General features: G+C 41.7%; 1 protein-coding gene across 3 annotated transcripts in view; it reads left to right on the forward strand.

Annotated features, from left to right (window-relative positions):
* DTNB (dystrobrevin beta) overlaps positions 1-27,490 on the forward strand; it is a 192,731-nt gene that overhangs the window by 83,854 nt on the left and 81,387 nt on the right. For all 3 annotated transcript variants that reach the window (XM_061350227.1, XM_061350228.1, XM_061350226.1), the window contains 3 exons: positions 3,347-3,424; positions 19,938-20,027; positions 26,756-26,843. In XM_061350227.1, the coding sequence (XP_061206211.1) occupies positions 3,347-3,424; positions 19,938-20,027; positions 26,756-26,843 (256 nt within the window). The remainder of the gene's footprint in view (positions 1-3,346; positions 3,425-19,937; positions 20,028-26,755; positions 26,844-27,490) is intronic.

Below are 27,490 nucleotides of genomic sequence, written 5' to 3' on the forward strand. Positions count from 1 at the left end.
TGAGCAACCTGGTCTAGTGAAAGGTGTCCCTGCCTGTGGCAGGGGTTTGGGACTGGATGGTCTGATCTTTGAGATCCTTTCCAATCCAAGCCATTGTCTGATTCTATGTTTCTATGATTTCTCAGCTTCTATGGCTGCCACATTTGTCCCAGCTCCCAGGTATCGGAACGATTCTCTTACTTTGCTGCTTATTCTTAGGTGTTTTTCTTCCCAAGAGCAACCCTAGGCTCATTAAATACACCTTAAATGCCACATAAGTTAAATCTGAAAAACTTAACCTAACAAACAGACAAAGTTTTGAAAGAAAGTTGTAAGCTGCTCCTGATACGTATCCAAGTCCCTCAGTTGTTTTAATATCTCAGCTACACTGTGGGCAGAAGTTACTGCTTCTGAGTTCATCCTCTGAGTTTCTCTGCCAGCAATGATTTGGGGATTTCTCCCACCTCAGGTGTCCAGGCTGATGTTTTCTGGTGAGATTATTGAGGCAAAAAAGTCTCTCCTTAGTAGCTGATTCAAGAATATTTGTCTTTTTTTCTCTTATGTTGATAGGCTGCAGCAGATGCCAACTGTCATGAGCATCTCAGAAGGGGAATTCAGTTGTGTTCCTTTTAAACTAGAAGTCCTAGTAAAATAAGTTTGACCAACACTGAAAGTCCCAGGTTCATCAAAGCAGCTCTGATAACTCCAGCAGTGTTGCGTAGGTGGTTAAGGCATCCACCTGGTTTCATGAGCAGTATTCTTCTGGCGTGGTTATACAAGGAAATAACGTGCTGTCTTGACAGAGTTACAGTTTTTTAAACAGATATTCCCTGAAAAAGTATAAATGGCTTCAAGAAATCCTCTGAACTGGGAAAGGCTTTATTGTGTGTAATAAAGAAGACAGAATTATGCTATTAGAAATCTTTTGAGCAGATGTTCGTCTTTAATTATTTTTTTTCTTTGCCTTTATCACAGTTAGCAAGGGTTTAGCTGGAAAATTAAGAGCACCGGTATTTACAGAACTGGAAGGAACTTGTGGAAATGCCTCATACTGATACTAAAACCAGATTGCAAACAGTGAATTACATCCACTTTCTCATTGAAAGAGTCGTATAAAAGTAATATTGTAATAAAATAAAGAATTACCCTTCCCTCAAAATGGTAGACCCACCTGTGGGACAATGGAAAGTGTGCCCCCGTGTACAATTTGTTACTTAAAGTAGAATGAATCCTGTGAAAGCTCACACTGCGCTTGAGGCTCGCAGAAGGTGGGTGCCTGTGTGTTGTTCTTCATATGCTCCGCATCCCCACACAGTCAGTGAAGGCTGCAGCACACTGCCGGACCCACTCTGGCAGGATCTTCCATTATCCCCTCCATCACCACAATTTAAATTCTCTTACCCTAAAATTATTGGGAATACAATGTGGTATTTGTTTTATCTAAGAGCACAGTGTTTAAGGAAACTGTCCTCCCAAAGGAAAAAGCCCAGCTAATGCATTCAGAACTGGGGAAGCGAGAGCTGCTGCTGCTGACAAATACCAGTTTGCAAAAGCAGCGTTTCATTGTAGCTGCCTCTCTCACAGCTGCCAGATTGTTTTGTGGTGAGCAGGGCAGGAGGATGCAAGCTGGTAATGAATCTTTGGGGAAAAAGGAGAGGTTTGCAGTGTAGATGTGGGCAGAGCATTCCTTGCATTCAGTCAAGAAGAAGTAAGTAGGGAGATAAAGGGGCAGAGGGAAAGGACTGTTAATTAACTGCTTGTTACCACAGAATGAATTGATATGTTCACTAGCAAAAGGAATGGATTCCAAATGAGCCACGGTATGGCACATCTGTCGTCTTTCTCTACTTTTGTAACCCTATGTCTGCTTTTTTCTATAGTGACAAGTTCCTTTTCCAAAGGAGCACATTCAGTACGTATCTGATGGCCAAATAATTTCTTGTTATGATGTTATATTTAGAACAACATTAACATTAAACATGCAGCATCATCATCTCTGGGCAAATTTGTTCTGAGTGAGGGCTGAGCGCTGAAGTGCTTTGGAATTCACATCCTCCATGGGGAAGGGATGCAGGAAGACATACAGGGATTATGTTCTTTGTGATTTTATATGCTTGACAGCCAGGTGATTTTCTTTAACAGTTGTTTGATTCACTGGATTCCTGGGCTCTGGAAGTTGTGGAGTGAAATCAGCTGATGAGTCTTAAGGCAATTCCTGGTGTTCACGCATCCAGAACAGGAGCAGGCTCCATGCAGCTACACTGGGAATGTCAGGGAAGGTGAAAGCTGCGAATGCTGTCGGGTCAAGCACTGCCTGGCTGTGCTGTAGAAAACTGGAGCTGGCAGGAATTCATTTCAGTGTTACCTGCAATAAAATGAACTGAGAGATATAAAATTTACATTTAAAAGTTTAGATTAAAAAATCACTTAGATTAGTAAATCTAACTAAAAGATTTAGGCCAGGTTCGTGAATGCTAAGATGATGGTAAATGTAAACCTACGAAGATTTTAATCTACGATCCAAGAAAGCATGTAGGGAAGCATGGCATTTTTCTCCATTATGTTCTGCACAGGTACTGTATTGTCTAATGTACAAATTGAGCTTTTATCTGTACACAGGCAACCCTATACTTTTTTGTCTCATTTTAAAGAATGATGGATGTATTTAGGTATCACTGGAGGGTAAGCATAGGCAAATATTGTTTCTCTGATAGCAGCTGCTTTAGTTCTTCTCTCCCAGCACCTTGAATTCACCAGGCTGAGCTGCCTGGGAATATCCTACCTGGGCTCTTGGGTCCTCCTGCTCACTGCAGTCACAAGCACTCATGGCCTGGGTGGCCACAGCAGTGTGGTACCAGGAAACTTTAAGGGTTTAAAAACACCAATAATGGGAGCATCAGTCCAATGCTGTATTTCATAGGGCAGCAAGGAACATGAGGCTCTACCCATTTGGTTCTTTCCAACTAACTTTAAATAAAATCAAAGCCAAACAGGTGATGTATGTGGTTGTTGTATAAATGATTGCTGGTTATAACAAATCTTTTCTTACTTTCTTTAAACATTTCAAATAATTGCCCTAATTTGAATGGTTCCCACATTTGCTTGAACTACTAGAAAGTGCCAAAAGTCAATTATGTAATCACAAAGGTTAGTTTTATCTTCATTTTAGAGTAACACATGAATTGTGAAAAGCAGTTATACTAGGCTAAACCAAGCTTTTCAAGTGTCTTTGTGCAAAGCTGTTTCTGCCACTGCTCTTTGGCCTGATGTTGTCACAGAGCACAGTGAGTTATTTTTCCCTAGTGCTGGTTTTGTTTCCTTTTTGGGGTTTTCAAATGACTAACTGGAATAAATATTTCTGTTGTAGTCCTCCTCGGCCTCTGACTAACATGAATGACACCATGGTGACCCACATGTCCTCTGGAGCACCTACACCAACAAAAAGGTATGCATGCCTCACAACATTGGTTGTTCATTTCTGTGAGAAGCAAAACCAATACAGACTGTGGATTTTGTATCCCTGGGAGTCTGCTAACATATTTCAAATAACACTTCTACTTCAAAATGTGTATGCAGCATTCATAACAGAAGGAATTGTTTGCAGTGCTTCATGTTGTTCTCTCTGAAGAGTGATTTTCTTTTATTGGAATAGATGTTACTACAAGACTGCGACTGAAGAAACATGTAAAGAGAGCTAAAAAGATCTTTGTTTTCATAGAGTGTTACTTCCAAAGCTGCTATGAGAAAGGCTGGTCTTGTATCGTAGGTCCTCTGCTTACAAAGGGTTATTCTGTTCTGCTGGAGATACCTCACATAACAAGAATGCTGTGGTGTTCTCCCCCCAAACACAGCTAAACTGCCAAAATTCTCTTGAGTTGCCTATGTCTACAGGAGGCATTTAGGTTTGAGTTTAATTTGGGTTACATTTACTTAGCTGTACATACGTAAGTTATTGTATGAATGTACACATGTAAACATGAAAAAAACTAGCTGCATTGTGTATTTGCACTTTTCTTTCTTAAGACATGTTTGGGAAATAGCAAGGTGGTTTGCTGGAGACTTCACTTGTCCAAAGCTGTGAATGAATGAATGAATGAATGAATGAATGAATGAATGAATGAATGAATGAATGAATTGAATATTCCCTGCAGGGAATGAGAAGCTCAACTGTCACTGTTTTAGTGACAAGGTGGCACTCAGGAGTGAAGCCAGGTCCTTCATTTTCAGCAGCAGTCCTTCAAACAGAACTAAGCAAAGACCTGTATACTCTCTTTCTACTTTCCTTGTCAAAATAAGTCAATTATGTATGCAGGTTTGAACTGGCTAGGTTAAAATTATTTCCAAATCTGTAAATAGTTCCATGTAGTGTCTAAAAACACCACGCAACGTGCAATACACTGTATGACTTTAAATACGGGATGTGGTAGAGTCCCCATCAGTGCAGGCTTTGAAGATTAACTTGGACAAGGAGTTAAATACTTATTCTGCTCTCGTGAGACCTCACTTGGAGTATTGTGTGCAGTTCTGGTGTCCTCAACATAAAAAGGACATGGATCTGTTGGAACAAGTCCAGAGGAGGGCCACGAGGATGATCAGGGGACTGGAGCACCTCCTGTATGAAAACAGGCTGAGAAAGTTAGGGCTGTTCAGCCTGAAGAAGAAAAGGTTGTGTGGAGACCTCATAGCAGCCTTCCAGTATCTGAAGGGGGCCTATAGGGGTGCTGGGGATGGACTCTTCATTAGGGACTGTAGTGATAGGACAAGGGGTAATGGGTTAAAACTTAAACAGGGGAAGTTTAGATTGGATATAAGGAGGAAATTCTTTCCTGTTAGGGTGGTGAGGCACTGGAATGGGTTGCCCAGGGAGGTTGTGAATGCTCCAGTGTTCAAGGCCAGATTGGACGAGGCCTTGGGGGATATGGTTTAGAGCAAGGTGTCCCTGCCCATGGCAGGGGGGTTGGAACTTGATGATCTAAAGGTCCTTTCCAACCCTAACTATTCTATGATCCTATAATCTTATCTAAGTCTCCCTTTTCTACAGAAGGTTGGACCAGATGATCTTGTGAGGTCCTGTCCAACCTAGGCTGTTCCATGATTCTGTGAAATATGTCTTTTACTGAGTTAGAAGCAGAGCCACTTAGAGAGCAGATGATTCCTAAAGCCAGTGCTTTACAGAGTATTCATGTAAGCAGTCCTTAAGAAACATGACCCATAACATCTTCTCATTTCTTTGGTTGCAGGCAACCTAGTGGGCAAGGTCTTTTAGCCTGTGTTTGGGGCCCACATTTGTTTGCTGTAGTGCAGACAACAGTTGTCTTCAGATCTCTATCAGAGGAAATCCTGCTTTAGGCATGCATGTCCCCTGTGCATGGAAGCTTGAAACGTTCCCAGAGTACCAATGTTTGCCAGGTTCTCCAGCAGCCTCTTCATCCTCTTGCGTTAAAGTTCTTACAGGGTAGAATGGTACAATCCTCAGGCAGTCCGGACTTGAGAGCAAGAGTTAATGTGAATAGTGATCACCTAATTCCTTGGTTTCTACTTTGTTTAACCACCTTTTCCCATTTTTTCAATCCAAACTGGTTCATACATTTAAAAAACCTCTTAATTTCACAGTCAGCAAGAATATCTTGCCTGCCTGGCAGGAAGAGCTTCCTGGTACTGTTCTGTTGTGTTCTGGCTCACCAGCATTGCACTTTTTTCCAGTATGTGACAAGTTTCTATGCTGGTCATTGAGTGTGATAGGCACTTCTTTGTCTCCTGCAATAACATAGTCCCAGAAATCATTAGTTCCTCTGCTTCTTCTCATTCAGAGATTTCTTTCTTAGATTGTGTCTACTGTGTTGTCTGTAAAAATCATATCTGATCTGGAAGACAGGGACAGTGAAGCTTGCTTCAAGGTTATCCACAGCAAGTATCTCTGTGTTTCTTGCTTTACAAAATGCCAGCAGACAGGCTCATGCAAAGTATGAATTTAGCACTGAATATTCTGTAGGAATGTCAATGCAAGAAACTCATTCAAGATACATCTTTCACATCATCATCTACCAGCTGTGCTTCTGTTCTTCTGTAGGCAAGGCCTAGCCTACCTATTCCCTTAATTTGAGAAGGGTGATGCCATAGAAAATGCTAAGAAAATGCCTGACCCTTCTGCTTGTTTTCTTCACCATGTAGACCTTGCAGTGCACTGTTGACATAAGGAAAAGGAGAACAGCATTTTTGTACGGTATAATGAAGAGAAAGAAAAGCAACAGCTTACAATAAGTAGGTATTAGTAGTAAAGTAACATTGAAGGTCAATACTAATTAGATTATGACAAGACCATAATATTATCAGGGATTTAAGGTAGAATAATTTTGTGCTGATATTGTATCCTGTCACCCATGATGGCAAGTAGCAGATGCTTAGGCAAGATTACAAGCAGTAAATCAAGCCAGTAAGTCAAATTTTGCTCTTGGTTTTTGTGTTTGCTCCCATCTTGCAGCACTCATCAGCTTTCTTCCTGATTTACAGTATACAGGGAGACCAGTGCTTTGTAAATCCAGCATCCACAAGGGAGTTTTACAATTCAATTATAACCTCCTATGAGGAGAAAACTTTTTTATCGTAACATTCATCTGTTCACCTTCTTCATGCTGATGAAGGTTGTTTATATCCCACCTGCTTCTAGTCTAAGAATCCTTGTCTACTTAGTTTTTCTTTGCACAGAAGGTAATCTGTAAATCAGATCATGCTAGTTGTCTTTATCAGTACTCTTCTTTCTTCATTTCTTTTTGATGTGGGATGGCCAGAATTGCACCAGTAGTCTAATCTGAGTCCACTTTGGTGTTACAGTCCCATATTCTTCTGCTGCAAGAGTTGCAGGGATCTGCATACTTCTTACATGGAGACACTGTCCCAAAGGCATTCAGCTAAAGAAATCTTTCTCTTCTCTGATGTGGGCAAGGACGTGCATAGGTTTGGGTTTGATCACAAGAATCCCAGAAATACTGGATATAGAAACTGCAGTGATCAAGGGAAACAAATAGCTTTTTGGTTGTATTTTGACTAATGCGGACATACCTGAATCAGTAACAGGGCTTTAGAATCAGCAGCACCCTTTGGCTTGGAAGATTTATAAAGGAGCAAGGTCTCTGTTGTTGTCTTTCATCCAAGACAAGATCAGGTAGACCAAAGATGAGACTTGAAGAAATCAGACCTGTTTAGACGTATAGCATGTCATCTATTTCTATGCACCCGGAAATTGTCAGCTACCAACACTTGCTTAAAAAGTTCTTTGTAAGAATCATTTGCTAACTCAGGTCCCACACAGCTGTGAAAGGGAGCAAAGTGAGATCATCAAATAAGACTGGAAGATAACAAGAACGTTATTTTATGCTGCTTCAGCCACCGAGGACGATCCTTGGTCGCAGTTATTACAGAACAACATACCAGTTGATTGCAAGCAGCTTATATTTTGATTTTAGGTGATTTGCCATTTAAAAGCACAGAACTTTTCTACACTCAGATAAATAAGCCATTCCCTCAGCAATTGAAAGGCTACACTGAGATAACTCAAGATTAAGAATTTTATAGCACTTATATTTTACAAATACCATCCCCAGCAAAGGCTAAGAAGTTGGAACAAACAAAATTTATTCCAATAAAAACCAGGGAAATGGTGTTTATTGGAATAAATGATTCTGCAAAATTATTGTTGTGTCATCCTTTATCTACGGTTTGCTCTTCCTTAAAGGCGAGATTCACAGAAGTGCGGAATGGCACTAGACCAGTCCAAGAACCAATCTTTAGAAAGACAAATATCATCTGTCTTTCAAGCATCATTTTTAGTCAGGCATCAGGAGAACTCACAGGCAGGAGATAAATGGTAGATGTCATAATCTGTGATCACAATACCCACATTAGTACCAGGCTCTTACCCATGTCCTGGCTCATCCCTCTTCAAGGATCCCACTGTTGCAAAAGGTTGCTTCATCTAGCAGATTCTGCAAGAGTTCATGGGAGGAGGCTTCTTCTCTCAATACTTTCTTATTCCAAAAAAGAAATGGGGTATTTATCTTGTCCTGGACATGGGGGGAACAGACAGGCTGCCCCAGGTTCAGGTAGTAATGTTTGCCTCCATCATTCCAGCTCCTCAGGCTCTCAGCGTGCAGAAAGCACACTTCTCCATAACCACTCAGCAAGCCCCTGGGGATGCACCTGAGGCTCACAGTGGGACCCAAACACATCTCTCAAAAGGTATTGTCATTCAGACTCTGCTTGGTGCCTTTGTTCTTTACAAAATATCTAGTTATAGTGGCTATGTACACCTGTCCAAGTCTAGTCAGGGTTGGGTTGGTTTTAATCACATAATGAGAAATGCAGGTCTTCATCTGAGCTTCTCTGTTCAGCTGAGGTTCTACACAGAAAGATCGGTGAAAGCCATTTCAGATTATACATTTGTCTGATCCCAGCTGTTTCTGTCTCTGCAAGTCTCTGCTGGCACAACTGAGTTGAACTACACTGAAAAGTACATCTAAAGTAGCATAGATGCTCTTAATGAGGCTCTGTCCACACATATCAAAGAAATGCTGCTTTCCAGGTTTTACTTGATACTGCTAAAACTTTGGCTCCGGTCAAATATATGTATTTCAAAAAGAATATGGGAACACATAAAGTAATTAAGAGAGAGCTATGGAAGTATCTAAAAGATGAACATGTGATGCTAAAGAAGCATTAGTTGTTTATTAAGGAAGGTAGAGATGTGATTTGAGTGCTAGGTTACAGGTATTTATACATGGAAATATATCAAGTTGTGGGAGTTTTTAGCCTTGCACGGAAGGGCACTTCAAGGTCCAGTAACTTCTGCATAATCACTCCATACTACCAGTCAAACTGGATACAGGATCCATGGATTTAGTAGTAAGCATGAAAGCTAAAATACTTGGCTCTTGTCTAAGCTTGAAAGAGACTCTATTTGCCTCAGCATATGCCCATCCATATACAGTAGAATATTTCCAAGTATTTTGAGACCTTTTAGTCCACTGACTGAACCACTGAATACTTTGAAGCATTATGGGTTCATCTGTCATCTAGTTTGTCAGGAGCACAGAAGCATGCATCTGTGTTGTCTTTGTATCCTTCATTTCTTTAAACGTGGAAAATGTACAGGTGTCCACAATTAATGTTGGAGTGACGTAAGGCAAGAGAAACAGGTTTTCTCCCCTTTAAAAATGTCCTTTATTTCTGTTTTGTCAGTTCCCATATGTCTGATTACAATGTTTGCCCTGAGATTTATTGCAGTTACTGGTGCTCCAGGTTAATCCATGATGTAGAAGATCATCACTGACTAAAATTAAGGGCCTCATTTCCCTAGCTGGAGGCACAGTCACATCTTGGCAGCGTGAAATAAGGATAGCAGGGTTGCTGGGGTTGCTTTGTGTGAGCTACATGGGGTTTGGATCTGCATTTTAATGTGCAGAAGCTGCTCAAAATGGCCACTTGTCAGCAGCATGGCTTCTTTTTGAAAGACAGATTCCCTCCTAAAATTGATTTTATTTTATATACCTGGAATAAATAATGGATGAAAATGTTAGAAGGTACATGTTTGCCTGTCTGTGGACACAAAATTCACCCTGAAAACAGGAAAGGTATAGCTCAACCTGTCTTTGAATGTCCTCTGTTCTGAAAAAGAATCAGAGGGCATCAGCAAAGCACAATAGCATTTGCTAGAAATATATATAATTTATGTGGTAGTGCTATTATAGTGCGAGCAAAAGGTAGTATCCTGCCTAAATCCTTTCTATTTTGAAGAGCATTTTACATTTGTTTATACCACTATCCAGCTTTCTTCCTTTGGGCTAATATGTTACAGCTTCCACTACAGAGCTAATCCAAAAGTAAGGTTTTTTTGTTGGCTTCACTTTTTTTCACCAAAAGGTGGAGCAAATATGGATCAGTTTATCTGAAGGCAGAGTAGGAAGGAATGGTAAATTGATACTTCTACATGATTTTGTTGGAACAAAATAAATGCTTCAGCAGTTTTCTTGTTGCATCTATGGACTATTGGGAAGTTGTTGTTCATGGGGTTTCCTGTACATATAGATACAGCTAGATATAGCTGTCTGTATAGCCAGCATAGAACCTCAGTGGTGAAAACCAAACCAGTCTGATCAGTATTTTTAGTTTGAAAAGCCTTTTCCGCGTTCTTCCTGATAATGTTTTGAATAAGTGAAGGAATTGAGTTATAACTCTGGATTGCACTAAATTATTTGTGAAAACTGAGGCAGTGATTTCACTCCTGAAGACAGAATAGGCAGTTCTCAGCCCAGGGCCTCCCTGGGGAAGAAACGCTGTGGCCAGCAGGTCAAGGAAGGGGATTCTCCCCATCTACTCTGCTCTGGTGAGACCACCGTCTTCAGTCCTGCATCCAGCGCTGGGGCCCACAGCATAAGAAGGACGTGGAGCTGTTGGAGCAAGCCCAGAGGCCATGAAGATGCTCCAAGGGCTGAAGCAGCTCTGCTATGGAGAGAGGCTGAGAGAGCTGGGCTTGTTCAGCCTGGAAAAGGCTCCAGGGAGACCTTAGAGCAGCTTCCAGTGCCTAAAGGGGCTGACAAGAAGCTCCTTGTAGAGGAGCTTTTGACAAGGGCCTGTAAGGGGAATGGCTTTAAATTGGCAGAGGGCAGATTTACATGAGCTCTTAGGCAGAAGTTCTTTCTTGTGAGGGTGGTGAGGCCCTGGCACAGGTTGCCCAGAGAAGCTGTGGCTGCCCCATCCCTGACAGTGTTCAAGGCCAGGTTGGATGGGGCTTGGAGCAACCTGGTCTAGTGGAAGGTGTCCCTGCCCATGGCAGGGGGTTGGAACTGGATGAGCTTTAAGGTCCCTTCTAACACAAGCCACCCTAGGATTTGATGATTCTGTGTTTCTTGTGATGGTTCCATCTGTTACTGCACAAGGAGTGTCAAAAGACAGGACAGGGCCAGCTGCACTGCAGAGCTTCTTGCTTTTCCAGGACACAGAGAATGCCACCATTGAAGCAGCAGGGCAGGATGGAAACCTCTTTTTGTGATTTCATGCTCTTAAAAACATGAAAATAACCCTCCTTTGACAACTGTTTTGTTGGGAATAAAACTGAGCTGAAAGAACAGGGGTTTAATGCCTGAGCTCAGTGGTTTTGTGAAAGAAAGTGTGAAAAACAGACAAATCAAAGGAGCCCTCATATCAGTGCTCCTCTTCAGTTCATGCACATCTCTTAGAGGAGCCACTATCATTTCTGGCCTACTCATGCTCTGCTTTCAGTGGGAAAACATCCAGAGGGGCAATGAACTCTTCAGATCCCAGCATTTCAATAACTATATTTTGCATGAGGCAGGGAGCTTTTCTGTCATCTCTAAAACGCTGTAGACAGAATGAGGTCAGAGAAAGTTTTTTTCTAGCAAGAACAGAGTTCTGGGAACAAAAGTGAGCTGTGGCCATGCTCAGCTGTGATTTTATTTCAGCCTGCAAAATACAAGTTTCCAGATTAAAACAGCCAATTGATTCAGTGGCATGTTTCCCTCTGATAGTGTTGTGTCACATGGCGGGGACAGTTATTCTGTACATTTATTGAGACATTTACAAATGGGAAGATTCTAATGCAACCATGCCTATATTTTTACCTATGATACAACAAAACACAGTATTTCTCTGATCTTTACATCCAGCGAGCCTTTCTAAATAAATGAACATCATTATGTCTCTTCTGCAAGACTAGGCCAAACCCATTAAATGTTATTTGTTTTAGCTAATTTATTTTAAATTACTTCAGGACTAGATTTTTTTTTCCCCTCCTGTTGTGTTCAATAAGCGCTATTCTTCTTTCAGTAATTACCTTCCCAAAGACAACCTGTTCTCAATTAGGTTAGTGATGTCTACTTCCCTCTTTTAATACCCCTCTGCGTCATTTGTTTTCTCAGCAGCCGTGGTCAGTCTGTAGGTTATGCAGCATCTTTTGCATTGCAGATCCATGTTAGAATTTAAATTTCAGTCTCGTTAACACATGTATCATGTGAAAAGATGGTGGATCATTCTGTTTTTTTCCTAAAAGGGTTGTGTACATCTCTGCTGCTAGGTCCTGTGTGAGAGTGACAATTACCTTAACATTCTGTTGTCTACAGTGGAGACATTTCCTCCTAATCTAGCTGCAGTAGGCTCCCTAACATAGTTTATGTGGACAAGTAAACTGTTGTAAGGAGTGATAGAGCAGACCTGCTTTGGATGTCCACTTTAAGATGAGAACAGTCTAGCAATGCCTGTTTTCTGGCCCGTTGACTGTAAAGGAAGTGCAGACAACTAGCTCATGTTAAGAACCCTCCAGTAGTGGGTGTTTAGGGAGCCAAAAGTTTCTCCCTTGAGCTAAGAAGGATCTTTAAAAGAGAATTTCTTTTAAAACCACCTAACCTATAAAAGCAGTCACCGTATTTGCTTTACGTAATGCTTTATTTATATCACCTATAATACAACAAAATATTGCATTCTTTTTTCTGGTTTCTGCATTTGGTCAGGTGAAACATGCTTACAGCCTAAAAAAAATTACTATTTGCAGCTGGAGTTGAAAAGGGTATGTTACACTCCTAGACAGTATTCAAAAGCCACCTTTTTTCGTATCTTGAGAGGTTTTATTTCCACTATCTCTAACTTGGATTTGTTTTTTTCAGTCTTCCACTCTAAAGTCACTGATTATCAGCTCCTGGTAGTCCCTCATACTCCTGCCTTTACTTCTGTTTCTTCTTGTTTAACTTTGCTGTCTCCAGTACCACTGATTACCCCCTTGAGTTCTGTCCTGCTCTGGGTTTGTAAATGTGCACACAACTGGGTAGTTCTGAGCTTTTTGATCATACCTCTAAAAACTTTCAGCTCTGCATTGATGTATTTCGTATCTATGCCACTGATGCTGTTCCTCAGGGTTTTTTAAGTTCTGTAACCCAGAGTGATATTTATTTGCTTGGCTAACTTAATTTATCTTCTGACAGTTTCCAGTGTGCCTTTTTTCTCCTTTGTTCCCATTGTCCATGTTCATCTCTCTGACATTCCCTTCTAGCTGTCCAGTCACCAATTCTACCTCAAAGTGACTGAAACTACTGTTACTGTCCGCTTTGCCATTTTTCTTTGACACAGGTGGAGTACATTCATTTTCTTATGTTTTTCTTCTTAGACCTCTGTGACCTCCCGAGATCCTAGACCTTGTTTAGTCATTCAGGTACAAAAATATTTAGGGAAGAGAGTTCAGTTGCATGATCCTGGGTGTTATATGTATATTATATATATAGGTGTTATATATTATAGCTGCTATAGATGTAGGCAGGGTGTCCAGGCATGCTTGTACCATGATTCAGAATGCATCCCATAATACACTATATATACCTACTTAATACTAAAATAGACTTTCTTTGTCGAAAAGGGATAAAAATATCTCTTTGTCTTGCAATAAGGGAGATCCCAGCCCGCATGTAACCTTGCTCAGTGAAGATATGACAATACACTGCGATGAAAGAGTGGGACAGCGAGGAGGAAGGAAGGGTGAAGAGGAGGGTCAGTAAATGCAGCGATCTAACAGCTTCAAAGGAAGATCTGTGCTTCAGTACTTATTATTTAAACTGGTATCTAGATGCCTACAAGTACTTTTTTTCTAGCCCTACCGTCTTTTGCCATCTGGCATGCTGCTGCTGCTGGACTTCATTACATTGCCCTGTATAATTACACTGTGTGATTTTCAGCTTGGATATGTACCCCACCATCTTTCCTGCATATGATAGCTGGAGGTAGGGGTCTGAAGAAATTAAAAGGTTGCTTAGCATATTCAAAGAATGTGGCAGCTTCCCCATGAGTTTAAATCTTTAAGCCAGATTATATCACTGTCTGAGCAGAGTGCTGCAGGTCAAACAGAGGCATGGCTTTGATTCTGAAATTACAGTGCTGAATTTCATCGCCTGTATCATGTGGAGAATGGCAGTAATTACCCTTTTTGACCTTAACATCTATTTAAATCAATAATGGAGGAAAGTAATGCAACAGAAAACAGGAGACCCCTCCAGATCACATCCTGGCAGCTCTTTCAAAAGCTCGTTTCCCATTCAGTAGTGAGAGCAGCAGCGTGCAATTTTATAAAGAGTTACAAAGTTGTGAGCCAGCATAACAGAAATTTGCAGGGATTTCATACTGTAAATTACAAGATTTAAAATTAATTGTCGATTTCACTTGGCTTTCCTGGTAGATTTTCAGAACAGAAATTAATTTAAGACACCAAAAGCACCATTTAAATACCTCAGTAATTTATTGAGTTGCTTATAAAGCTGCAGAGCCAAGTCTTAGTGTATAAAAACTGGGGCAGGAGCCAATGAAGCATTCAAGCCCTGTTCTCCGTGGTGTGCAGTTACGTGTTTGAGCCTCAGGCATGACTGAGCACCCAGACCCAAATCCTCAGCCACCAGCCCTGAGAAGCAGGACATGGAGGAGTGTCCTGCATCTCTGCGCAGATCCCTCTGCCCTCATTTTTCTTTTCCCACTCGATACTGCTTCCCTTCTTCCCTCAGGAGGATCATGTTTGACATTATTTCTTGCTGTCTTTTGACTATTGCTTTCCATGATCTAACCTGATTTTGTGTATGGTGGCTGTTGCTATATGAAAAGTGTGGGAAACATACTGCAAAATTATGTTTCTATTGTGCTTTGAAGGACTTGGTTGCAGCATGTGGCTGAATTGGGGGGAGGTGGTATTTTGTCCTTGATACCATCTTCTGAAAACTGAAACATTCTGTAGTTATAGTGTAGTTCTGAGTTTCTCTAGCACGGATAGATACATTTTTTTTAAAGCAAAACTGAAGAAGCTCTCAGAGTGTTTGACCGCTGAATGAATTCAGGCTACATTAAGGGCCGTGGGTGATTCTGGAAGATGTCAAAAACTTGTCTTGGAAGATGTAAATGTGAGTCAAAGTGCAGGATAAATAGAAAATAACTACAAGTGGGTTTTTTAACAGTTAACTTTCCCAGACTTCGGGTTTTAAAGGCAACTTCAGGCACAAATACAGCTGTGGCTGCGTCTGCAGCAGAAACACCCCAGGGTGTCCTTGTCTCCAGCAGCTGGCCATCCTTGAGCTGCACGGGCACGGCTGGCCATGGGCCTCTTTCTGTACAGACAAGGAACCAAGCCACTTCTATTTTAATCATGAAAGTAAAAAAAAAGGAGGAAGAAGAGGGGGTGTGAGGAGACTACATTGCTATTTCTCTGCTCTCAGGCTATTTAAAGAAGTAATTTTGCTGAAATACATGTCTGAAAGTGGAAGGGATACCTACAGGTTCCTGAGCACATTATAAAACAATCAGTCCATACCCACGTAGAAGAACAGCTGAGATGTCTACATGGAAAACAAATCGTGTCAAGAGTGGAAGTTGGGTGGTTCTGCCTGGGTGGGTGGCCTCGTGAAGGAGGGGGAAGCACTAATTTAAAATGTGTTGACTCATAAAGCTTTTGACACTATCCCATATGGTATTTTCATAAATAAACTAGGTAAATGTGGACTGGTTGAAACTGCTGTTATGTGGGTGAAGCGCCAGTTGGAAAACTGCAGTCAGAGAAAGCAAATATCAATATTTTCCTACCAAAGAGGGAGCACATGTCAGGAGGACCACATGGGGTCTGTTTCCAGTTCATCCATTTCTTGGTTTATATCTTTGCAGCTTTCATGATGAAAAAAGGAATGGGCGTACAGATACGTCATACTGACACGGCAAGAGAGATACCAGGGATTCTCCAGAGGGCACGACTAATTCAGAATGGTTCTGTGGATCAGAAATAAATAAATAGACAACTTTGAGGGATGGAAAATAACATAAAAGGGATGAATAATAACAGAATGACCCAACTAGACAAGCCTATTGCTGAGAAGTGTCCAGGGAATTGTAGTGGATTAGGAGCTGAATGCAAATTGACAAACTTGCCACAAAAAAAGAGAGATGATGTGACTGGGGTTGGTAGTTACACCAGCACTGTGTCTAGGACAGCTCAGAAAATTATTCGGTAGTGGTGGCTTCTACCTGATGTGCTGTCTTGACTTTTGGACAGCATATGCTAGGGAGGCTGTAGGCACGTCACAAGTCCAGGAGCAGCTGGCAGCACTAACAGTATATTTAAGTGTGTTAGATGGAACAATTTCAACATGAGGCTAAACATCTGCATAATGTTCATCAACAACATGGCTTCAGCAATATGGAGAAGCGATTCCTAAGGTTTTGTTATTTTCGTGTTGCTTAAAATTATTTAACAAGTTCTATCCAAATTCATGATTGGCTTGGGCTGCTCCAGAATTGCCTTTTGACTACAAGTGATTCACTGGAGGAAAAAAAAAATGACTACAGGGAGGACCAGAACTGCATTTATCAAGGCCTGAGAGGAGAATTTGTTCTAATCAACACATGCAATTGTGAGTGTCCCTGGGAGCTGTAATTCAGTGGCTGGTGACCAAGAGCTGTGCCGTGGTTGTGTGGTGCTGCAGGGCTGGGTGAAGCTTGGGTCTAGTGAGAGGACATTCAGAAAAGAGTCATGGGTAATGAAGGATGGAGCTGTGTTGTGTTGAACGGAGATGTTACAGGGCTTTTTCTCATCCAGTGAAATGAAACACCTCAGAACAGTTGTAATACAGTGCTGATCAAGGGTGTCTAAATAGTCTTCCAAAACAGAGAGTGGACAGGATGCTGGGCCATCTAGTCTAGGTCATGCTTTGCTTAAAAAGGTTGGGCCATATGATCCTTGAGTTCCCTTCCAACCTGGGATTCTAGGATTTTATGATTCTATGATCCCTGTCTCAGCCCAGGCAATCCCAAGCTCAGTGCACACCTTGCTCAGTGTTCCCAGTTTGTGAGTGGCCAGCAGGTAAATTCCTGCTTGTGAAACAGGGCGCATGGCAGCTGAAGGCACCAGGAGCAGTTCAGGTACCGATGTTGCTGAGATTGCACTTGGTTCATGTGAAAATGAGAAGATGTAGGCAGGTAATGTTGCAGGTTTGATGACATGCAATGGGAGCATTGCTGGTGGGATGGGGAAGCAGAGATATATGCTGAACAATTTTGTACCTAATTGAGACCAGCATGAAATAAATTTTTAAGATACAGGTGTGTATATATATATATATATATACACATATATATATATATATATCAGGTTTCTGATTTCTCTTCCAGTCCTGTCAGTAGCACTGTCGTGTTTTGCTTTTGCTAAACACAGTGCTGCTGAGCTGTAAATTAACATGCTACAGCTGCTTTGAATGGGCACTAATTGCTACACAAACATTCACTAGGTATTATACTGACAAAGTTGACAAAGAATTAAGCTTGTCCATAGTTACCTCAGGCTTTCCCAGAGGAGCTGAATTCAGTAAAAGGCAAGCCCTTTGGAAACGAGAGTTAAAGGTGTGTGTCAGCATAACTTAAATCCTGCTTGCTTTGAATAACAGTCAGCATTGCCATGAGGGCCCTGCTTTCGGGGACAAATTCTGCCTGCCTTCTGCATATAGAGCAGCATCTTCAGTCAGGAAGGTACTAGGACAGTGGATATGTGCTTAATGCTTTTTTTGAACCCTGAAATTTGTCTTTATGTGAGTTTTGCCGATCAGGATTACCTGCACTGGCTTCTGTATTTTCATCTTCTGCTCTGTGAAAGCAAGGCGTATACTTACAAGACTTTTACAGTGCAAGCCACAGGATGACCCTAAGCCCTGCACTTTCTCTTGCCCATTACACGTAGATATATTCCTCAATGAGAAAATAACCTGTAGTTGACATAGCCTGCCAAACACAGCGATGATTCTTCCCAGATGCATCTACTCCTTTTGGTGACAGATCTATCAGGAACCATGGGCTTCCCCCCCCCTTGCCAGTGACTCTTTCTCCAGCTCCCTGGTAGTCAAAAACGTGCTCTAACTGTATCTTTACTATTTCCATTGTTTTATATGACTGCAGCTAACAAAGTAAAGCAGCCAGAAGACAGGCAGGGGATTCCTACTGTCTCGGTGCCATCCTGGCAGGAGGCAGAGAGGAGACTGTCAGCATTTTGTCATTTTCTGAGGTTTGGAGGCTGCTGGGTGGTGTTCTGGAGGGGCTGGGCTACAGCCAGGCAAGCTTACCCTGTTCAGAAATGCGACTGGAAAATCAGATATGTGCTAGGAACAGTGCTCAGACTCACGTTAATTTAATCTGACTCTTATTTTTCTTCCAAAACTAGGGATGCTAATCATTATTAAAGCTGCCACCGTTTTGAGTTTAAAATGGGGTCATTTCTGCTGGACTTTTTTATTTTCAAGAAAGCATGTGTAGTAAGGTATAATGAAAAAGGTCTTGGAATCTTAATTGCTGTGGTTGCAGCAATGTGCCTGCTATAAAGCATATCTAAAATAAAGCTTTTCAGCACTTGCCAGTAGCGAGGCTTCACAAAGTGTAGATTGCTTAAAAATTCTTCTGTGTGGTGGTTAATGTTAAGTCTCCTTCTTGTTACAAACCCATTATTACAAAGGTTGCTCATTACCCGGAGGGGCGAATGTGGGTAATTCCAATTTGCCTCTTTTTTATAAGGTCTTATTCTGCTTCTGGCAGACTTCTCTGACATGTTGCTGCACATAACAGAGAAGAAAGAGTTTGTATGTCTGAAAAATGAGGATTCTGTTTTCATAGTATAAGTGTATTGATGCTGAAAGCAATAAATGCCATGTTTATTAGAGCTCTGAAACAAATACTTCCTGGACATGTGTGGAGAAGGAATAAACTGCAGTTTATGAAATGAAAGAGCAGCTTGAATACCTGACATAGAAATGAAAAATGGAATTTGTTGTACGCTTGTGTTTTAGGAAGAAATGCGTATTATGCTAAGATAACAGTGATATGTGTTCAAGAATCGTTTAGGTAGCAGTCTGATCTCACATCTGCATGGGACTTTTCCACTCCCAGCAGAGAGTAGTGCTTTCTCTACACATGCACCATTTCATGTGGTGGAAAGGCAGACTGGAATACAGGAGGCAAACCTCCCCTGGATATGGGGGGGAAATGTGGGATAGAATTGCTATATTGCTCCTTTGGGCTGGAGAAGAAAATGTTGCTGCTTTTGTATGTGGTGCCTGAGATAAAAAAAAGGAGACAATTTTGTTTTATTCTCTCAGGGGCTTTGAGATGCTGCTGTCGTAAGCGTGGTATAAACCAGCATATTTTGGTCCGAACATATAGACAAATAGTTGTTAATGCTGGATTACTTCTGATAGGTATTTCTTGCATTCAGTTTCTGTTCATAGGAATATTCAAAACTATAGTACCTTTATTTTTATGAGTCCACAAAAGAAACAAAAAAACAAAACCCTGTGCCATTCAGTGAATCCCTGTTGGAGGTTAGTTCTGTTGATGCCAGACACTGATTTTTAGGTTTTTATCCTCTCCCTCATATTTTTGTTTGATGGACCTGTTATATAAAAGAAAGAGAAGAGGCTGGAAATGTTCAATTCTTGTTTTTGACATGGTTTAGGGGATTTTCAGAGCTGTTTGCTGCCACTGTTTCCAGGTAAGTTCTGTTGGGGCCAGGGCTCCATCCCCAAACCATGTGGCTTGGCCATGCCCAGCCACCTGCTCCCCTGTTCCCTGAAGACAGCATATCCTGGTGGAAATGTTGGAGGCTGCTTGATGCTTTTAATCATGTTGCTCAGGGCCATCCCACTCTCCCAGAGTGACAGCAGGCTCAGGGAAGCTCCACAGCTGTATTCATTGCTTATTTAGGTACCCAAATGTGTCTCCAGTCTGTGTTTTAATCATTAACTGCAGAAGGTGTCCTTTTCATGTGACTCGTGGAAACATATTTCCATTTTTAATTACTCATCTGTTTGTTTTAATCTTTAACTGTTTCGTTAACGTTCATTAATTATTTGCTTTGTATTTATGTTCTGTTTGCTTTCTTTTGCCTTCATTGCCACTAGGTTACAGTGCAACCTGGATGCTGCCAGCCAGTTAGCGGACGAGCATGCACTGATAGCCACCTATGTGACCCGGCTGCAGAGCAGTGCACGGTTAGTGTTAGGAGAGTGTTCCGGAGCAGTGATGGGTACAGTAATGCTGCTTCCTCTGGGGAGGGATGTTCTAGTCAAGGTATTTGGCCTCAGTTGAGAAATAGAAGGAAATGCATTCAGTATTCTCTAAAATCTGCTGAAAATACACAAACACATATGCACATACACACAAACCACCATCAGATAGGAAGTCTGAATTGGTGTCCATTCCCACCCTGTGTTCACAATGTACGGAATTCCTTACATGGACTGATTTAACATCATCCCAAACAGGTTAGAATTTTCTTCTCCATGACCAGTCTGGAATCTAATTTTACCATCAGAAAACTAGTTTCCACCTTAATTTTTTTCACAGCCACCTCATGCCCTTTAATTCTTGTGCCAGCATTACCCTATAACTCTACCTGTTCTGTTTACTGCTTTTACCTCTCCTCCCCAGATGCAGTCACAGGCAGACGTCCCATCCTCTCACAGTATTTGTTACTTGGACTAACAAGCAAGCACGTTCAATCCCATCAACATGGCCTGCTGAATATGACTCTTTCTGTCTGTGCCTCTCCAAAAAAAAGTGAATCCATCGAAGAAGTAGTTTCTTTTATCTCAGTTTTAGTATTTGTGCACATTTGTATTTCCTGTCTGTGTCTATGTAGAGAAATTTTACCCTAAAGCCCCAAAATGCAGCTCTCCCATTTCATCACAGGACATAGCTAGGAGGTTTTCCATCTTCCACTTTTGGACCTAATTAAATTATGCCTTTACAGAGCCAGAGCTGTGCTGGAAAGGAAAAGGAGGTTTAGTGATCTGGAGGCTATGTGTAAAAGCCTTGCTCTATACATGTTGTCATCCTCTGGATAATACTTTGAGAGCTCTATTTCATCACTGCTGTGTAAAAATTTGTATTCCCCTCTACATAGCAAAGTGTGTTCTGGCTGTCTAGATCTCTGGGGAAAGTCAGGTTTCTTCTTGGTAGTGAATCACTGTTATTATCACTATCACCTCCTATGAACTGACAGCCCATAATATTGTCCACAAGACAATAAAAAATAAGGAATTCCATACTCTCACCTTCAGTCAACTACTGTAGCCATAGGATTTCAAGATACAAAGGGGTGCATCTTCAAGAGTATATGACAGATTGAAATATTGTATGTAGCTCATAGCTGCCATGTTACAACCAGTTGGAGTAGAGGTTCTCAACCTTTTAGGTCCTTAAATTTAATGAAGTCTCTTGGTACTATTACAAGACTAACAGTGTACTCCTTGAAGAAGATAATTTAAATGCTGGTTTCAGTGCACATGGGAGTGTCTTCCAAGTCAGCACAAGAGACTGGTAAAATCTGTGCTCCATTGTCACTTCTTTTGATCTTCACCCCTCACCACCCCAGAAATCTGGTATAACAGTATATCTGTCTGCTTTTGACAGGTTGTGTGGAGATCCTAAGTACACTCCAGCCAGCTGTCACAGACTGTCTCTAAGATAACAGTAAATCTCATTTACAGACAGGTTTTCCTGTAATAAACGTCACTTTGCTTCCCCTCTTCTGTCCTCCTGCTTGCATCTGCTCTGGGCTGCTGTTGGAGACAAAGTATGGGACTGCAGTTCTGGCCCAGTTGCTGTTTGTACGCTCCTTACACCCCCTCTCCTGCCAGGGCAGCATAGCCATCAGGACCTGAAAAGACCTTTACAGCATCTTCTCTGTTGTCTCACACCAGTCTGCAGGCATTTGGACATTTAAGAGGCTTTTAGGCAATGTCCTAGGCTTTAACTTCTGGTTAGCCTTGAAGTGATCCATCAGTTGGGCTAGATGATTGTTGTAGGTCCCTTCCAAATGAAATAGCTTATCCTATCCTATCCTATCCTATCCATAAATTTTGATTGGAAGAGACCTTAAAAGCTCATCTAATTCCAACGCCCTGCCATGGGCAGGGACACCTTCCACTAGGCCGGGTTGCTCAAAGCCCTGACATCCTGGCCTTGAACACTGCTAGGGATAGAGCAGCCACAGCTTCTCTGGGCAACCTGGCCAAGGCCTCACCACCCTCAAGATAAACAACTTCTTATATCTAGTCTGAATCACCCGTCTTTCAGTTTAAAGCCATTACCCTTGTTCATCCCTGTGCTAAACTGCTGAGCCTAATACCTTGTTTCTCTAAAAATATAACTTTCAGAGAACACTATGATGGAGAAGCCACTCAGTTCATTGACAGTCTGTCCCAGTGATAAATTACGATGACTCTTAAAGAGGAGCCCTACTTCAATTCTGAACTTACCTTTTTCCACTGCCAGTCACTGATTTTGTGTATACTTACTTTTGCTCTTTATCACTCAGTATCCTTTCCTATATTTCAGCCAAACTTTGAGAGCCTTTAAGCCATGACTAGCTAGATTCCTAAGATTTTTCATCATATTAAGTATTTAATTCATTGTTGACCTCCAACCAAGAAGTCCATCCAAGCTACAGAAGGAATATAGCAAACAGAACTCAGTGGACTTCATTTATTTTATGATAGTATACTTTTTTTTTTTACCTACTGTATTATAGTGTCAACAAGCCAAATTGGTTAAGTGCTTTTTGAAGAAATAATGGATCCCCACCCTAAAGGATGTGCTGCAGGCAGACAGCTGCGGAGTGCAGCAGGTGATACCATATACAGTTTGAAAGCTTACAGAGCTGATAAGTTGTGCTTTATTACTTGGACAGTCATTTGTTACGTGTTTTTTAAGCTCAACATTCATAGCTTACATTCCACATAGTTCAGCAAGCCCGCTTTACCCCTGGCCCCATGAGGCCTCTATTACAGCTCCACTTTCCACCACGAAAAGGAAGTAGCCCTACCTGGAGCATCAGCATTTTTGTGTATTCTGCACTTCTGGCAGAAGACAGCTGGTCCCAGGATTTGTGTAGTTTACTTTTGGTCAGTTGATCTAGGTGGATGGATGGGTGGTTAGCTGCTTGGCTGGTTTGATTTGGTTTCCTTTAAATTCCTGACTCTCTGGAACTGCACTTGTGTGCAGCACTCCTGGTTTTAAAGGGAAAAAATCATTTTTCTTGAAGATACTCTGTCCCCAGGATCCTTACTCTTGTCTCACCATCAGTTGACACCTGGGCCATGTGACCCTTTAGGTCAGTGCTGAAGAATCAGCCATGCCTTCTCTTGCTGTCCTCTGATACTTCTCAGCATCCTAAGTTCCTAAGCAGTTTTGGAAGGAGCTTAAGATCTCAAACCTGCCCCCATGATGTATCGTCTCGTACATCCTTTACTGACTGCCCATCATTAGCCAATACTTTGGTTGTCCAACCTCATTTTTGTGTTAGTGTTTGACAACAGGGCACTGCCTTTCTCTCTACAGACTGCATTTGACCCCATTTTGATGGGTCATTTTCATGACAGCCTCAAGCTGAACAAAGTGCGGGGTGCTGGTTTTTAGCTTCTCCCCTACCCCATGCATCCTGCCAGTGCACCCGCTCTCGCCTCTCTGTTGACTCCTTAGTTTATACAGCCGCCTGCTGAGCTGGCTCAGGGAACAGCCCTGGCAAAAAACAAGCTATTGTTTTGTCTGGTCACTCTTAAGCCAATTCAGTTTCTTTCACCGGCTCATCACATTGCCCTAGCATCTCTGCCCACACAGCAGAGGAGAGCAGAGGCTGAGAGCATCCCTTTCATGCCTGCACACGTTGTGTTAGATCAGGGTGACTGCAGCGATGATGCTTCCTGCACGCGTTCATCACATTGTCCCAGACATTTCCATTGACACTTGAAAATCAGCATCACTTCACCGTCTCTCTCTCCCCTCGGGGTGCTCATGTTCTGTGGCTCCCAACAGTCTGGTTCTGTCTCATTTTCTCAGTGCCCCTGCAACAGACCTGGAATGGCCCAAGACTGATGCTTCCTTGTGAATGTCAAAGCCTCCCCTTGGCAGACCCTTCCGTCTGCATTACCTATGTGCTGTGATCTGCACCTCCAAAGGAAGAAGTGGGAGTGCTCAGGAAATGACTGGCTAATCAGTGCTGTATAAGTAGCACAATACCTGGCACAGTATTTTTAAGATTGCAAAGTCTATAATATCGCCTTATTATCAAAATTCTGCTGTGAAAATCTCTGAGCTCTGGCCTTAAGCCAGGCTTATTCTTTCCCTTTGCTGCCTTTCCTCTTCTCCTTGAACTGCTGTGCTCATGTCTGTGTGTTGGCTGTTCCTGCAGGACCATTCCACACAGGTAGCTTTGGATAACAAAGGTGCTTGCTCAGGCAGGGGAAGGTTCGCAGCCTGCAGGGCTGCTGTTGTCCAAAAGGACAGGGAGCTCCATGGGTGCCGCTCACAGGAGCGTTTTCAGGGCGGGAATGTTTCGCAATGTCTCCACAGAAATTAAAACTGCTAAGTGAGTTTTCCTTCATGAAGTGATGTAAAGAGTTCTGGGTATTGTTTAGATTGCGGTTTATGCCCTCTCTGTTCACCCAACAGCTGTTCCCTACTGGTTCATCTGTTCAGACTGGTTTATATTAAAGAATATGCAGGAGGGCCAGGAGCTGTACTGGAACTCCGTTTTGTATCCATCTGGGAAATATTTCTGATTGCAAAAGTAATTTTTTTTAAATGATTATTATTATTTTTTTAACTACAGGTTTTCTTCAGGAAAGGGCCAGGAGCTGGGAGAGGTATTAGGAAATGCCAGGTTATGGAAAGGGCAGAAGGGACAGATGATCTGCAGTCCTATAAAAGCAGAAAAAACTTTAACAGACAGAATTGCAGAGGAAAGCTAAACAAAACCAATGTCAAATTCAGAAACTGGCGTGGGAAAGATTGTTCTTCAACAAAGAAGTGAGAAAATGAATTAGTATGAAGGTGTGTGAGAAGTTCATCAAGCCAGGTGTAAAAACTCTGGGTTTTCTTCTCTTCAATCTATTTTCCCACTGTTTTGCTCACCTTTCACCAGTTCTTCCTGTTGCTCTGTTCAGTTTTAATCCAGCAGGCTGAACGCAGGAACGTAGCAGTGCTGTTTATGCTCATTGTAGACCCATCTGTGTAAATTGTAGTCATATGTCTATTCAATTCAGTTTGATGTTTCTACATCATCTCAAACTCATCATCTGGCAAACTTTCAGGATCTTAAAAGCTATCAAGTTGTTAAATCTGGTGTTGCAAAAGAAGAAATGAAATCTACATTTTTAAAATAACCATAAGGAATGCAATACAGATTTGGTTCTTTAAGATAAACGTAAATCTGAAATTTGAATAATGTAAACATGAATCTGTGAAATTAATCTTAAAGAAATGTAAATTATTTTGTGAAGTGATGATAAAAGTAGCTTTTGCGGTGCACTGGGTGTGCATCTCTTTTCCTTTGATGCTGCTTGTGGTGTAATTCTGGCCCCAAATTTTGCTGCAGGCACACACAGGTACAGCACTGCGTTATTTACAGCGGCCAGTGTGGTATTTGTGAATGCCACCTGAAACATCATGCATAGCATGAGGCTGTGTTGCAACAAGAAACACATTGCTCATTTCCACATTAAACTTGATTGTTTTCAGTTAATAATGGTTCGGTTTATTCCCTATTAAAGGAAGACTGTGGTGAGAAATCTTTGTGCAGTAGCAAGACAACAAGCAGCTATTGAATAGTTTGGTTAGATGTTGACTTAAAAAGTTGCTCTTTCATTTGGCTGATTCTCTGTGGCAAGGCCACTGTGCACCAAAACTGAGCTGGTCATGGATCTTAATGTTAGCTGGTTTCACTTAATACACCCTGAAAAATATAATTTATCCCCTTGTATGTATATAGTTTAAAAGGTAATTATTTGTGAACTGTAGAAACTGAGACACTAGATGGGGTGACCAGACTAGGCTGATCATGTTAATGATTAACACACACAGAGATGATGCTCATGTTAAAGGTGAGAAAGATCCCTGTGCTGCCTTTCACTTCCTAATCCTGGGGATCTGCCCCATTTGCTGTCTCTCCCTTTTCTGTTTCAGAATTCAGTGTCCCTCTCTTCTCTCACCACATGATGCTGTCACTGTTGCTGATGATTATTTGAGATATTATTTTAATACATCTTTCAGCAACATTTCCAAGACATCTGAGCTACAGCCTGTCAGCTTGAGGCAGTGCAATGCAGAGGGAACTCTTTCATCCTCTGCTCTATGAGGTTTGAAAGACCAAGTCTCACATCACCACATCTTGTACATTCAGGTGCTGTGAGATGGCAGTAGGTCAGGTATAAGTCAGGCTGACTTACAAAGTGTTCTTTGCATTTAAGTTGATGTTGTTCAGTGATATAGTCCATTGTTTTTAGGTCAGCATGGTTCCCTCTGTTCTTCCTTCTGGAAATCATCCTGACTCTGACACATGTCATCCTGCATCTCCTGAGGACAAAGCTTTTCTCGGTTATTCAGCTATTTGCCCCTTTTTACCTTGAATAAACCAAAAGGGTTTGCAAAAAAGCTCCTCAGAAACAAATCAATTTTGTTCCTACTGATGTGCATTTATGAACTGTTGAAAACAAGTCATTTTAATCATATGAAACTGGAATATGTGAATCCTGGAGAAAATACTACTAGGCAGAAGCAGAATGAAAAAGGGAATAATCTACATTATTTCCAGTGTGACTCTTTTTTATTTCCCGTTTCTGTCTCTGCAATAATACATCCTTTCCTCTATCATCCTCCGGTATGACTAATACCTGGAGGCAGCAGATACTGATGGGGTGTTTTGGGTTTTCCTTGGCAGTGTCCTGGACAGCCCCGGCAGGCTGGACGAGGAGCACAGGCTGATCGCCAGATATGCCGCCCGGCTGGCTGCTGAAGCTGGAAATGCAGTAAGTGAATATTCATCCCTCTTTACCAGCCATGGGATACGGAAGGTGTTTTCAGTCTAATTAGTAGTTTAATGCTAATAGCAGCGTGAAAATGTCATTTTTTTGTTTATTCAGCCAATGTGAAGGGGCAGGACATGTTCCTTGTTTTCAGCAGAAATACTGCGCTCGCAGGCAGCAGGGGAAGAGCAGGGAAGTGGGAAACAACACTGCAAATTGTCAGAAATGAGGTCAGAGGAGAATAAGCAGATTAGTCCTACTTAGTCTAGAGAAGAATAAATACACAGATTCCCAAGGAAAACAGATTGTGGAACAAATATTATGGAAGATATTTATTCCAGAAGGAAGGAGCCTGAGAGGGTGGAAGGAAGGTATTTTTGATGTTTGCAGTCTCTTATAATAGAAGAAACTAAAGGAAACAAGCAGCCAATTTTAAACTGGTAAAAATAAATACTGCTTAGCAGCAAATTGCTGAAGGACATCATGGCAATTAAGAATTTCCTGAAATTCCACAGAATATTTGCAGTCTAGCTAGATGAGGAAGTACCCGCCTTTGCTGTTCTAGCTGTATGAAAGGAGAGCAGTGTTTGCAGGAACAATTTCCTATGTCACCAAGTGGCAGTGGATCTCCGTCAAGTCACGGCTGCTGT

Source organism: Neopsephotus bourkii, unplaced genomic scaffold (genome assembly GCF_033783945.1).
Source record: "Neopsephotus bourkii isolate Nb327-2 ecotype Australia unplaced genomic scaffold, CSIRO-AGI_Nbou_v1 NB_481, whole genome shotgun sequence".
NCBI classification, from domain to species: Eukaryota; Metazoa; Chordata; class Aves; order Psittaciformes; family Psittacidae; genus Neopsephotus; species Neopsephotus bourkii.